General features: G+C 64.9%; 2 protein-coding genes across 3 annotated transcripts; both read left to right on the plus strand.

The window, feature by feature from the left end:
* Positions 1-536: 536 nt before the first annotated feature.
* On the plus strand, positions 537-5,098 carry PSMD3 (proteasome 26S subunit, non-ATPase 3; the record flags this gene model as incomplete). Its single annotated transcript, XM_080369365.1, is given in 13 exon segments — positions 537-548; positions 550-703; positions 1,388-1,578; positions 1,942-2,079; positions 2,307-2,443; positions 2,554-2,744; positions 2,939-3,042; positions 3,150-3,264; positions 3,509-3,628; positions 3,718-3,821; positions 4,127-4,282; positions 4,399-4,449; positions 4,570-5,098. Coding segments are annotated over 13 exon segments (1,551 nt in total). The 3' UTR covers positions 4,648-5,098.
* An 885-nt stretch (positions 5,099-5,983) lies between these two features.
* On the plus strand, positions 5,984-12,923 carry CSF3 (colony stimulating factor 3). 2 transcript variants are annotated; one of them, XM_080369298.1, is made up of 5 exons: positions 5,984-8,002; positions 8,366-8,535; positions 8,918-9,025; positions 9,178-9,324; positions 9,468-12,923. In XM_080369298.1, the coding sequence occupies exons 1-5, from the start codon at positions 7,813-7,815 to the stop codon at positions 9,636-9,638; spliced, it is 786 nt and encodes a 261-aa protein (XP_080225424.1). In that variant the 5' UTR covers positions 5,984-7,812; the 3' UTR covers positions 9,639-12,923. The 2 variants fall into 2 exon arrangements, with proteins under 2 accessions (XP_080225424.1, XP_080225423.1); XM_080369297.1 differs by having other exon boundaries at positions 8,918-9,324; positions 9,468-9,621.
* Positions 12,924-13,018: the final 95 nt, after the last annotated feature.

Here is a 13,018-nt window from a genome sequence, read left to right on the forward strand (position 1 = left end):
TGGGGGAAAGGGGGGGGGGGGGAGGGGGGACCCTCAAGGCTCCTGGGGGAAAGGGGGGGGGGAGGGGGGACCCTCAAGGCTCCTGGGGGAAAGGGGGGCGCCCTTAGCAAGAGGCAGCACTGGGTGCCTGGGTGGCCGCTGACAGCACGCCGAGACGGGGAGCCTGGCTGTGCTTTGCACCAGCCACGAGAAGAGCCCGGGGCCCTCACGGCTGCCGCTCCGCCAGGCCTCGCACCTCACCTCAGCGCGGCAGGCCAGCAGCGCCCGCGCATGCGCCGCGAGACTGGCGGGAACAACCAAGCGGCGGGCAGAAATCCCCGAGCGTCCGCCGGAACACCCGAGAGTGTGGCGGAAATACCCGAGCGCTTGCCGGAAAGAACCGAGAGGGCGTAAGCGGAAGGAGCCGAACGGTGTCGCGCTCGGCGCTCGACCTCACGGGCCTGGCGGCGCTAGGGCGGTGCGGCTGGTCGGGCCTGGCGACTCCCGGCGTGCCCCGCGGTTGTTGCAGTGTCACGGCCGGCCCGGCGTGCCCGGCCATGAAGCAGGATGGGCGCGTCCCGCCGCCGCGGCGACAAGGCCAAGGGCCCCCCCGACGGGCCGCCGCCCGCCCCCCCCGACGTGGAGATGCAGGAGGAGGCAGCGGCGGCCGAAACGGCCGGGGAGCGGCAGCCGCAGCGGGAGCTTGACGCTGTCACGTTGGAGGGTGAGGGGGGGGGGGCTCTGGAGGGGGGTCCCTGTGGCGGGGATCTGTGGTGTGGGATGTTGTCTGCGGGGTGGTGGAGGAGGAAAGGAGTCAGGGCCAGGGCGGGGGAGCCTCCGTGAGGGATCCCTGTAGGAGGTGGGGGCTGGGGGAGGAAGGGGAATGGGGGGGCTGTGAAGAGCCCGGGGGGGCAGGGGAGGGGGTAGTGCAGGAGCGCCCGTGGACGGGGGGTGGGGGTTGCATGTGGGGAGAGGTGCTGGGAAGGGTGTTGGAGGAGGGGAAGGGGAGGTCATTGGGGGAGAGGGGTGGCTGTGAGGGAAAGGCAGGTGGGAGGTATGTTGTGGGGGACCCCCTGGGAGGGTGGGCTGTAGGGGGCGGGGGAGGGCAGGGGGAGCTGCAGAGGGGCTGTGGGGGGACCCCGCGGGGCTGGAGCCCATAGCAGGAGCGAAAGGGAAGGGATCTCTGCGGGGGATCTTCTCAGCCCCCTGCTCCGAGCAGGGACAGTCATGGGGCCGGGTCAGGTCCCCTGGGACACTGAGGCCACACAGCCCCGGCACCATGAGTGGACAGAGAGACCCAACAGCAGCAGGATGGGAGAGATCCCGGCACCGGCTTCGCTCCGGTGCATCCTTTGGCAGAGGCCTCTGGGAGACACGTGCTGACATAGTGTTGCTTGTGCTTCCACAGATATCAAAGAGCACGTGAAGCAGCTGGAGAAAGCCGTGTCGGGGAAGGAGCCGCGCTATGTCCTGCGTGCCTTGCGGGCTCTGCCCTCCACCTCCCGCCGACTCAACTCCAACGTGCTTCATAAAGCCATCAATGGCTTCTTCACTTCCAACAGTACCATGCGGGACTTCCTCCTCAGCTTCCTGGAGGAGGTACGGCAGCAGGGGATGGGGAGAGGTGACCAGCTATGGAGGGGACACCTTTCCCGCACCGAGGAGCCTCCAGAGCCCCGCTGTGCAGGGCAGGAGGGCACCGGGGACAGCCAGGGGCCTGGGGACCCTCAGGACACGCAGCCCAGCTGCTTCGGAATGCGTGTGAGATGAGATGGGCCACTGCAGCTCTTGGCAGGGATGGGGCTGTAGTGCCAGCAGCCTGGGCTGGCTGTCTTGTCACACCTTAAGCACAGCTGTCACCCGGCTGGGGACAGGCCTCGCTGCAGGCAGAGGTGTGCACAGCGCTGGGCGGGTGGTAGCGGTGCTGGCAGGACAGGGGTTCAGCTCGTCTCTCTCCCTCAGTCCATGGACACAGAAGCCGAGCTGCAGTTTCGCCCGCGGACGGGGAAGGCAGCCTCAGCCCCTCTCTTGCCAGAAGTGGAGACCTACCTCCAGCTGCTCCTCGTCATCTACCTGATGAACAGCAAGCGATACCCGGAGGTGAGATTCCTGGGCTTCTGGCTTGGAAGCTGAGCTTTCCGTGTGGTGCTTCTGTGCTAGGCAGGGTCTGGAGAGCCTCAGGGACCTGTCTGTCTGCGGCTCCACACTTTCCCCTTTGTTTCAGCTGTGTTTGGAGGCAACCCCCGGGCTCAGTCCCACAGCCCTGGCGGTCTCTGCTCTTCCTGGGCAGCAGTTCCTCTGCTCTGACCTCCGTTCCCCTCCTGCAGGCTCAGAAAGTGTCCGACGACCTGATGCAGAAGATCAGTTCCCAAAACCGCCGGGCCCTTGATCTAGTGGTGGCAAAATGTTATTACTACCACTCCCGAATCTATGAATTCCTGAATAAACTCGATGTGGTCAGGAGGTAGGGCAGATCCTGCGTGCAGGCTCTCCCTGAGCTTGGTCCCATGTGCTCTGGGGAGCGGGGCTGTTTCTTTTTCCTCCTCCCTGACACATTTGCTCTTTTTCCTGTAGCTTCCTGCACGCCCGGCTACGGACGGCCACGCTGCGCCATGACGCTGATGGTCAGGCCACCCTCCTGAATCTGCTGCTGAGGAACTATCTCCACTACAACCTCTATGACCAAGCAGAAAAGCTCGTCTCCAAGTCCGTGTTTCCCGAGCAGGCCAACAACAACGAGTGGGCTCGGTACCTCTATTACACAGGTGAGACACAGAGGGTCCTGCACAGCGTTGGCAGCTTGGGCTGCACCCAAAATCAAGGGCTCTGGTTCCCCAGAAAACCCTTTGGAGCAGCTGGAGATGAGGCTTCCAGGCAGGATTTGAAGCCCTGTCCGGGTGGATCCAGCTGGATTCACTCAGGGAATTTTCCCACCGTCTTCTGCCCTGTGTGACCGCAGGGCGCATCAAGGCCATCCAGCTGGAGTACTCAGAGGCGCGGAGGACCATGACGAACGCCCTGCGGAAGGCGCCGCAGCACACGGCCGTCGGTTTCAAGCAGACGGTGAGCAGGAACAGGAAACTTGTGGGGTTTGGTACCTCCTGGGTCCACAGGGAAGCTGCTGCGGGGTTGGGGGCCCCGTGGGGACTCACTGTCTCTTTCTGCTCAAGGTGCACAAGCTGCTCATCGTGGTGGAGCTGCTGCTCGGGGAGATCCCGGACAGGCTCCAGTTCAGACAACCCTCCCTCAAGCGCTCGCTCATGCCCTACTTCCTCCTGACTCAGGGTACGATGGGCTGCTCCTGCCCACGCTCCGTCCTCGCCACCATGTCCCGTGCTTTGAGGGAGTGGGAAGCCCTGGCAGGGGGAGTTTCTTTCCCCTCGATGGGACTTAGCTGCAGACTGCACTGGGGGAGGAGGAGGCAGCTCCTGAGAGGAGGGGATGACAGACCTGGGAGTCCCCCTGGCTCGCGTTCCCCACCGCGCCCCACCCCTCGCTCCTTCCCCAGTTAACACAATCTCTCCTCCAGCCGTCAGGACCGGGAACTTGGCCAAGTTCAACCAAGTCCTCGATCAGTTTGGGGACAAGTTCCAAGCCGATGGCACCTACACCCTGATCATTCGTCTGAGGCACAACGTCATCAAGACGGGTAGGAGGCCGCCGCTGTGGTGTTCAGGGACCCTGTCACATACTGGGCTGCCTGGCCTGGGGGGCTCCACTCTCGTTCCTCCCGCGCAGGTGTCCGGATGATCAGCCTCTCCTATTCCCGCATCTCCCTGGCCGATATTGCCCAGAAACTGCAGCTGGACAGTCCAGAGGATGCAGAGTTCATTGTCGCCAAGGTAGCTGCATGCGAAACCCCGTCCCTCTGGGTCCTGGGCTGCCCACAGCCCCTGGTTCTCACCGCTGGCCTCGCTGCCTCTGCCCTGTCCCCGCAGCGCTCCCTTCCTGGGGTGGTCGCTGATTTTAGGTCGAGGCCCCTCCAGGGGATGCTGGGGGACGCTCAGGGCACCGTGTCCCCTCTCTGTGTGCTGTGTCCTGAGCCCACCGCTCCTGTCACAGCAGCCAGCACCTCCCTTCACTCTAAACTGCTGCCTCAGCCCTCGGAGACAGCGGGTGCCCTGACCGCGTGCCCTCCGGCTTGCAGGCCATTCGGGATGGCGTGATCGAGGCCAGCATTAATCACGAGAAGGGCTACGTCCAGTCAAAGGAAATGATCGACATCTACTCCACCCGGGAGCCCCAGCTGGCATTTCACCAGCGCATCTCTTTCTGCCTCGACATCCACAACATGTCCGTCAAGGTGAGCGTGGTGGGTCCCCGGCCGAGGGGCTGGCAGGGCCCGGTTGAAGGGGACAGCCGGGCAGAGTTGAGGCGTTTCTCAGCTCAGAGCTTCTCCCTCTCCCTTCTGTTTTACAGGCCATGAGGTTCCCACCCAAATCTTACAACAAGGACTTGGAATCTGCAGAGGTGAGATCTGGGTCTCCGCAGCCAGCTGCCAGAAGCCACTGGTGCTGCAGCCACTGAGGCCACGGGCTGGATGTGGCTTCTGTCCCCCAGCTGCCACCAACCTCCACCTTTACCTTCCAGGAGCGCCGGGAGCGCGAGCAGCAGGACCTGGAATTCGCAAAGGAGATGGCAGAGGATGATGATGATGGTTTTCCATGACCCTCTGGCCTGGCTGTATTTTTTTATTTGTCCCTAGGGAAGATGCTGTCTGAGCGGAGCTCCTCCACACAACCCCAGTCCCCCCCATCTGCCTTTCTTTTATAAATACCTGCATGTCTGTACTGTGGGAGGGGGACACAGGGGTTCCCTGGGCCTGCAGCCACAGGTCCTGCTCTCCCATCCCCCCTCCAGCCACGGCAAGAACCCCCTTCCCCAATCAACAAACATTCTTTTAAGGTTGCTTGTGGTCCCGGTCATCGCCGAGCCCAGCAGCGGTGCAGCCGAGCCCATGAACTGGGAGCTCCTGGAGAAGCAGGGCCAGGGCAGGCGGGGGACAGGAGCACACTGCTCCACAGGGGCTGCAAGTGCCCCCAGCTCTCCCTACAATAATGGGGTCAAACTTTGTTAAGCTTCAATTAAGACTTTTCAAATAAAAGTTGGAAAAACACCAGCCTGGCCTGCTCCTGCCCTGGGTTTGTTGTGACTTGCGAGCACATCCGGGGGTTTGTTACCTGTTTCCCCACCCCGGGCTGGGGCCAGCTCTTGGCCCAGGCCCTGCCGGGGGCTGGAGGTGACATCCCAGAGCTGAGCCAGGGGCACCCGGGGCTTGGTGGCAGCGGTGGGGCTGGGCAGGGAGCAGCGCAGACTCCATCTCCTCCAGCCCATGGGATCCCGTTTCCCAAAATTCACTTTATTCTGCAGCTGCAGACAAAGGCCAGAGCAGGGATTACCAGGATTGGCACCAGGTGCATGGGGGGAAGGCTGAGCCCCACACCCTGCTGGGAAAAGTTGGGGGGGGGGAGGTGTCAGACTGGGCCCTCCTTGTACCCCCCAGACAGCAACCCCGGAGAGCGATGGGGAATGGCAACATGCAGCCACCCTGGGTGGGTCCCACCAGCATCTGGGACCAGCTGGGCTCCTCTGGGGAAATCTGGGAATCTCCCAGTACGCCCAGGCCGGGCTGGCGGCCAGGGGCTGAGGGTCAAGTGCGGGGCTGCCCAAGGGCGATGGATGCAGCCAGTCCCTGCTCCAGCATGGAACAGGGAAGGCGAGAGCCCAGCCAGCGCCAGGGGGTCCAGATCCGGCACTGGGAGGCAGAGACACCCCCAAGAACCAGTGCCAGGGGTCCAGATCCGGCACTGGGAGGCAGAGACACCCCCAAGAACCAGTGCCAGGGGTCCAGATCCGGCACTGGGAGGCAGAGACACCCCCAAGAACCAGTGCCAGGGGTCCAGATCCGGCACTGGGAGGCAGAGACACCCCCAAGAACCAGTGCCAGGGGTCCAGATCCGGCACTGGGAGGCAGAGACACCCCCAAGAACCAGTGCCAGGGGTCCAGATCCGGTACTGGGAGGCAGAGACACCCCCAAGAACCAGTGCCAGGGGTCCAGATCCGGCACTGGGAGGCAGAGACACTCCCAAGAACCAGTGCCAGGGGTCCAGATCCAGCACTGGGAGGCAGAGACACCCCATAAGCGCTCACTTGCTGGCAAACCCCAGGAAGGGACTGGGGGGCTCAGGCCCCACCGAGGGGACGGGTGGCCACGAGGCAGAAGCACAGCGGACGGGCACCCAGGACAGTCCCCAGGGCCAGGACAGGCAGCTCCCGCCTGGCGTGGGTGTGCTGGGCCAGCTCTGCCACCCACGCCACAACACCCACGGGGTTTCGGGTCCTGCCACCACTTCCTTTCTTAGAAAGCTGATGGGGGGCTTTGGGCCCCACCAAGCGCTGATTCACATCCTCCCAACCCCAATTCCTGAGAGCACCGATGTGCTGAGATGGCAGCTGAGCTCTGGGCAACAGGATGCCCCCGCAGGGGCTCGGGCACACCATTCTCAGCCCCCTCAGGGACCGCCTGCTCTGGAAGGCCCCTGGCTTCCCCCAGCCCCGGGGAGGGCACAGGCAGAGCCAGGGGGGGTGATTTCTCCCAAGAAAACCCATGAGGAGGCTCTGCTGCCAAGGTCCTTTCGTGCAGCCTGAGGGCAGAACACTCAGTGCTGCCAGGGCCTGGGAAGGGAAGTCATCGTTAGGTTTCAGAGTTAACTGCCTCGTGTCAGGCAAGGCTCTGGGTGGTGCTCACAGATCGGCAGCGGTTGATGGGGGGTTCCTTCCCCCAGCCGGAGGTGGCAGCAGCCCCCCCAGGCTGTACCGCATGGGCTGTACCCTGCTCGAGGACGGGGGTCCCTGTCCCCACCCCTGTCCCCACAGCTTGCAGTGAGGGCAGTGATGGGACCTAGGCTGGGGGTCAGTGGTGCAGTGAGACCCCCTGGCTCACTGCTGCCCTGGGATCACCCTGCCCAGACCCCCACCCTCCAGGTCATAGGTCTGTGGGTCGAGCAGGTGCCTCCGGTGCCCCGGCCAGCTCGTGCCAGGCAGGAGCCAGCCCAGCCGGCACCGGCCCAGCAGATAATCCTGGAAGCACTTGCGGGAACCGGGACGAGCCAAAATTCCCACGTCAGCACGGCAGGGCTGCGGAGGGGCAGGGAGCAGCCAGCCCCATTCCTGGGGCTGCCCTGGCAGCTGCTTCCCTGAAGGGGCAGGGGGGAATGGCCCCTGGCTGGGGGAAGGGGGGGGAATGGCCCCTGGCTGGGGGCAGGGGGGCTGAGCCCCCCGTGTGGCCGAGTGCTGGGTGCTGCACATGGGGACACTGAGCACACACAGCACGGCCCCGTGGCACCCAGCAAGGCAAGATTTGGTCCTAGGGTGCTGAGCTGGGTCCTGGGCATGTGCCTAGATGGGGTCTCACCTTGGCCAGCTCTAGCTGGTCCCACCACGGTGAATGTCACACTGCCAGCACCCGCCCTGACGCCGGGGTGAGGGGCTCAGGGGAGTTGCCCACATGGGCTGGGGATGGCGATGATCCCAAGGGGGGAAGGGGGGGGACGGACACCCCGTTTGTGAAAAACCACCATCCCCTCACCCTGTCACATGTGAGTGACCCTGCAGCACTGGGCAGCAGCCAACCCAGCTGGCCAGGCAGGAGCCCAGCAGGTTAATGAGTCACCAGGCCACCGCCGGCACCATCCCGGCACCCAGCACCTGCCCCGGTGCCCGCACTCTGCTGGGCACCCACCGCAATGCCGAGGGGCATCGCTGCCCACCGGGAAAGCCCCACCGAGAGCGAGATGTGAGCAGGCTGGGAGCACCCAGCTCCCAGGATTTGCATGTTGGTGATTAAGGCCATGAGGCAATCCTCACTGTTGCCACATCAGGGTGAATCCCCGGAACCCGCTATAAATGCCCTAATCGATGAGGCCGCGCAGAGCTGGGGCAGGAGCGAGCTGTGCCGGGCTGGGCCGCGCTTGCAGAGAGGAGAAGACACCGAGCTGGGCACCATGTGCTGCTCCCTCACCCGTGAGTACCCACAGCCCTGCACCCGCTGCCTCCACAGCACCCACTGCCCCCACTGCCCCCATCAACCCCACTCTACCAGTAGCACCCACCGCACCCCAGCACCTGCTGCACCTGCTGTACCTGCACACCCAGACCCCACTGCCCCATGGCCCTGACACCATGGGGTGGTGTGACACAGGGAGCACGCAGTCCCTCTCCCACTGTCAGGGGGTCTCTGCCCCTTCCCCAGGCTGCGTTGGTGCCACCATTCCCGGGGGGGTTGCTGAGCACAGACCCCGGCACTGGGTTGGGAACGGGGGTGTCCCCAGGGTGGGCGCTGAGCCAAGCGAACCCAGGGTGGGTGCTGAGCCGGTGTCCCTGCAGGCGTGCTGGTGCTGCTGCTGGGCGCGCTGCTGTGGGCGCCGTGGCGCGCGCTGCACGGGGCGCCGCTGGCCGAGCTCTCGGGGGACCAGGACTTCCAGCTCTTCCTGCACAAGAACCTGGAGTTCACCCGCAAGATCAAGGGGGACGTGGCCGCGCTGCAGCGGCTGGTGGTGAGTCCTGGGCAGGGGACAGCGGCTGTAGGCGCTGTAGGGTCACTGATAAGGTGACCTTCCTCCCTGACCTTATCGGCACCACGGGGCCAGCAGCCAGCGGCACCCGCACGGCTTGGCCCTGGGGTCCGGGGGCACCCATGGAGGCTGTGGCCGTGCACAGCCCCACTGGGATGCGTGGGGACATCCCTGGGCACACACCAGCTGCCGTTTGCTCTTGTCCCATCCACCTCTCACCGGGTGGCAGGTCTACCCCATCCCCTCCCTCCTCCTGGCTGGGCTGGGGGCGGGGGGGTGTCCCGCACCCCCGAGATCCGTAGTGGGGGGGCGGTGGGGTCCTCCGGTCCTCCAGCTGCCCTGACTCTGTCCCCCTTGGCTGCAGTGCGACACCTTCCAGCTGTGCAAGGAGGAAGAGCTGCTGCTGGTGCGGCAGGACCTGGGCATCGCGCAGGCACCGCTGGAGCAGTGCCACAGCCGCACCTTCCAGGCGGTAAGTCGGGGCAGCCCACCCGTGCCACGAGCTGGCCGGGCTCAGCCCCACCAGCTTCGCCGCTGCCCGGGGCAGCCTGGAGCCCGGCGTGGCGTGGGCTGCGGTGGCCAGGTGGTGCTGAGCCCCCCTGACGGCGCTGCGCCCACCCGCAGGAGGCCTGCTTCAGCCAGATCTGTGCCGGGCTCCGCACCTACCACGGCTCCCTCGCCAGCGTCCTGGAGCTGCTGCCCGGCCACGCCGGCCTGGTGGAGACCCTGCAGCTGGACGCTGCCAACCTCTCCTCCAACATCCAGCAGCAGGTGAGGGGAGGGGGCATGTGGGGGTCCTGAGGAGATGGGGAGGGGGCCCAGGGGCTGGGGGGACAGGGAGGGCACGGCAGGGACACGGCGCTCTGTGTCCTCCTGGCTGCGGAGCTGATGCCGATGCCTCTGCCCGGCTGCAGATGGAGGACCTGGGCCTGGCCACGGTGACGTTCCCCTCGGAGGACCGGGGTCCCCTCCCCGCCTTCTCCTCCCGCTTCCGCCACCAGGTCGGCGGCTTCTTCATCCTGGCCAACTTCCAGCGGTTCCTGGAGACGGCGTACCGAGCGCTGCGGCACCTCGCCCGCCTCTGATGCCCAGCCCTGCACCCTATTTATTTATGTCCCAGCCTGAGCAACCTTCCCCAGGAGCCCCCAGCTTTTTTGCTTATTTAATATTTATCGCTATTTAATATTTATCTGCTGGGGATGCTCCCCCATCCGTCGGCCTCCGAGCAGGTTGGCTGGCCCTGCGATGGCATCCGTGCACGGGTATCTGTGCGCAGCATCACCCTTGTTTAATATTTAAACAAAAGCGTATCTCTGCTATGAGGTTCGGGAGCTGAGCTGAGCCCCCACAGCTGCCGTGGGCACCGTGCGTGCCTCAGTTTCCCCATGGCTTGCCCAGGGTGCTGCAGGTACTGCCTGCAGCATCCCACCTGGCCAAGGGGAAACCGCCTTCATCCGTGGATGAAGATGCTTCAGAGCAGCATCTCCCTGCCCAGGCTGCAGCCTGCAGGGACAAATCTGAGAGGTGTTATTTCTATTAGGCATAGTGACATCAATTAATATTTATTAGCCGTTAGGTAAGAGGGAGAGGGGGGGGACGGACGGAGGTGCCATAGGGATGCAGCAGCCTCCCAGGACGAGGCTTTTCCAGGGGAGCCCCGACACCTTTGGGGGCCGCATCCCTGCTCTGCCAGCACCCATCCCCCTGCCCTGTTAAACTCAGCGTATTTATTTGCAGTTTAACTTATTTGCACCCATCTCCTGGCCTGGGGGAGCAGCTCTGTGGTGCCGCAGTGGGCAGGGCCCACTGGGACACAATCCTGCCCACCCTGAGCCTGGTGCAACCACCAGACTGGAGGCTGCACCAGTAGCTGCCACCAGTCCCCAGAGCCGTATCTGTGTACTGGAAATTTCACAGCCCTCCAGCAGTGTGTTTTGTACTGTATTTATTGCTGCAGCTGAGGGAGGCCCAGAGAAACACATGCTATATTTTTATATGTGATAAAAATGGAAATAAACTCTATTTTTGCTCCAGAGTCCAGGCTGTTTGCCTTTCCTGCTGTCTCCTGCCTGTCGGGGGTGGGACGCTGGGTGGCCAGGGCATGGGGACATGGGGATGGAGTGATGGGGCACAGGGGAAGAGGCTCATTCCGGGCTGGTCCGTGGCTGCTGGCATCAGCTCAGCGGTGCCCAGCCCTGGTGGAAACGAGCACCCCCGGCCCTCCTGCCCCTACAAGGCAGCACAAGCCTCCCGAGGGCTTGGGAGCACCCACAGGCAGCTGGGTGCAGCTGCCCGGGGGCGGCAGCTTCCTCCTGCACCCGCAGCACCGCTTTGGCAAGAGCCGATTCCTAGAAAGCACCCGAGCCTGCCCACACCAGCAGCACCGAGCCGAGGGCAGCAGCCCTGGCACTGGCAGCACACCGGGACCCGCTGGTGTGGGGGGGCTCAGCCCGCGCTGGCGCCCCAGTACCATGCGGGGATCACAGGCAGAATGAGTGCTCAGGGCTCCGTGGCGGCGGAGCAGAGCCGAGTGCCATGCCCTCACCGCGGGCCCTGGGCTGGGGGCAGCGGGTGGGCTCAGCCCTCCCTCTCCTGCTGCACCGGGAACCTGCCCAGCGACGCACCTGGAGCCCCCCCAGAGCTGCCACTGCTGGGATGGGACTTCCAGCAGCAGGAAGGGCAAGGTGGATGGACAGACGTACCCCAGTGAAGCTAGCAGACCTGGGCATCGCCCCCTGCCCCAGCAAGCCCCCACAGCCAGCCCCAGCTGGCCCACGGCCTGTCCCCCCACCCCCCGTGGGTGTTCGGCCACCACAAGCTGTCCCTGCGCTGCCAGGCTTGCCCCAGCCCCACTCCCCCTCACTGGTGGTCCTGTGCTCATGTCCCTTGGCCACGGGCATCCCCCTGGCCCCTCAGCCCGGCCACGGTGCAGACAGAGCCAAGCTCCCATGGGTGCCAGGGGGTCCCTGTTCCCATTTTCCCCCGATTCCCCACCCTGGGAAGAGGTAGGCACGAGGCCAGAGCCCCGCTGCCGCCCACCGCCCCATCCCGGACCATTGCTGTTATCCCGGCACGGGGAAGCCGGTTGTTCGGCGGCACGTGGTGCCTGCGGAGGCTACCAGGAGAGCGAGCGGCGAGAGCCATTGCTCCTTCCTCGCCCGGCACTTACTGGAAACCCCTTCTCCCGCTCCAGCCCCTTCCTGGAAGGTGAAGCACAGGGCTGCTGCTGGCAAATATTGACAGAGCTGGGAAGGCCAAGAGCGCCTGGTCCTGCTCTTTGCTCCGAGCTAACGGTAAAGAGCCGCCCCTGGGCGAGCAGGCACCGCCACCGGCGCAGGGGAGAGGTGCCCAGGCTGGTTGGTGCCAGCTCAGTGCCAAATCAGGTCTGGGGGAAAGCAGCATCACCCGCAGCCCCCCATGGTGCCCTCCACCCTGTGTCCCACCCTGCTACACACGGCTCCCGCGCTCGGGCTGGCAGGAGACAGCGGGAAGGGGGAGGATGCTCAGGCGTGCGATGGCCAAGGACCGGCCGTCACCCACAGCCACCCCGAGCGTGGCAAGGCTCCTCCGCCGACCGCAGCGGGGACTCTCGCTCCAGCAAAGCCCAGGAGCAGCCAGGAGCTGAGATCATCCCAGGGAGCAGGCAGGGGGCAGGCAGGCCCTGAGTCACCCCCCCGGTGCCTTTTTGACCCAAACGCTGCGGCACCACGCCAGGGGCTCCCTGCACCCCTTCTCCCCAGCCGCCACCACCGAAGCACTCGCTTCAGAGCCCCCAGAAGAGGGGCTGTGAACCCCGCTGCTGCCGAGGCGGGTGGGAGGCACAGCGCAGCCCTGGGGATGTGGCAGGGACCAGGCTCAGAGCCAAGGCAGCCCAAGGGGAAGGCTGGTGCCCAGCTACCCCCAAGCCCTGCTTCCCCCTTTCTCATGAGTCAAATAGAAAATATAAATGAAAGGAGCAGAGGCGAAGCCCTTCTGGCCTTGCCACCCCCTCAGGGTCAGGGTTTCGTGACAGTGAGAGGCAGATTCACCGCTGAAGCAGCTGACTGGGTGGAGGGACAGCCCCGCGGAGCAGCCTCTCCCAGCACGAGGCCGGCGCAGCGCTGGCGAGGCCGTGGTTACTCACCGGCCGCTGGGTGCCATGCTCACAGCCGGGGACGCAGGGTGAACTCATGCTCACGTGGAAGAATTTCCAACAAGAATTTGCTTGCGGCTTACAGCGTGGCAGGAAAGCATCCCCACTCCACCCTTCTGCATGTCTGCAGCCGGCCAGCCGCAGGCACTCGCTCCCCAACCGGAGCATCACGAGCAGCCCATCACCCACCCGGGATCAGGGCAGGTGAGGAAGGGACGGAGCAAGTGTGATTCCCTCCCTACCCAGCGTGGGTCTCGGCCACTTACTCTCCCATCACTCCCCCCACGAAGCCTGCCCTGAGAGGGGGGATGTGGGAGCCCCAGGGCCCTGAGC

This window comes from Falco punctatus (genome assembly GCF_963210335.1).
Source record: "Falco punctatus genome assembly, chromosome: 19".
Taxonomy (NCBI): domain Eukaryota; kingdom Metazoa; phylum Chordata; class Aves; order Falconiformes; family Falconidae; genus Falco; species Falco punctatus.

What these genes read in the sequence shown, in the direction of transcription:
- CSF3 (XM_080369297.1), top strand. Translation starts at nt 7,813, where the DNA reads ATGTTGGTGATTAAGGCCATGAGGCAATCCTCACTGTTGCCACATCAG. An exon ending in CCGCGCTGCAGCGGCTGGTG is followed by an intron (nt 8,536 to 8,917) that starts GTGAGTCCTGGG and finishes CCTTGGCTGCAG; the next exon opens with TGCGACACCTTCCAGCTGTG. An exon ending in CCTCCAACATCCAGCAGCAG is followed by an intron (nt 9,325 to 9,467) that starts GTGAGGGGAGGG and finishes GCCCGGCTGCAG; the next exon opens with ATGGAGGACCTGGGCCTGGC.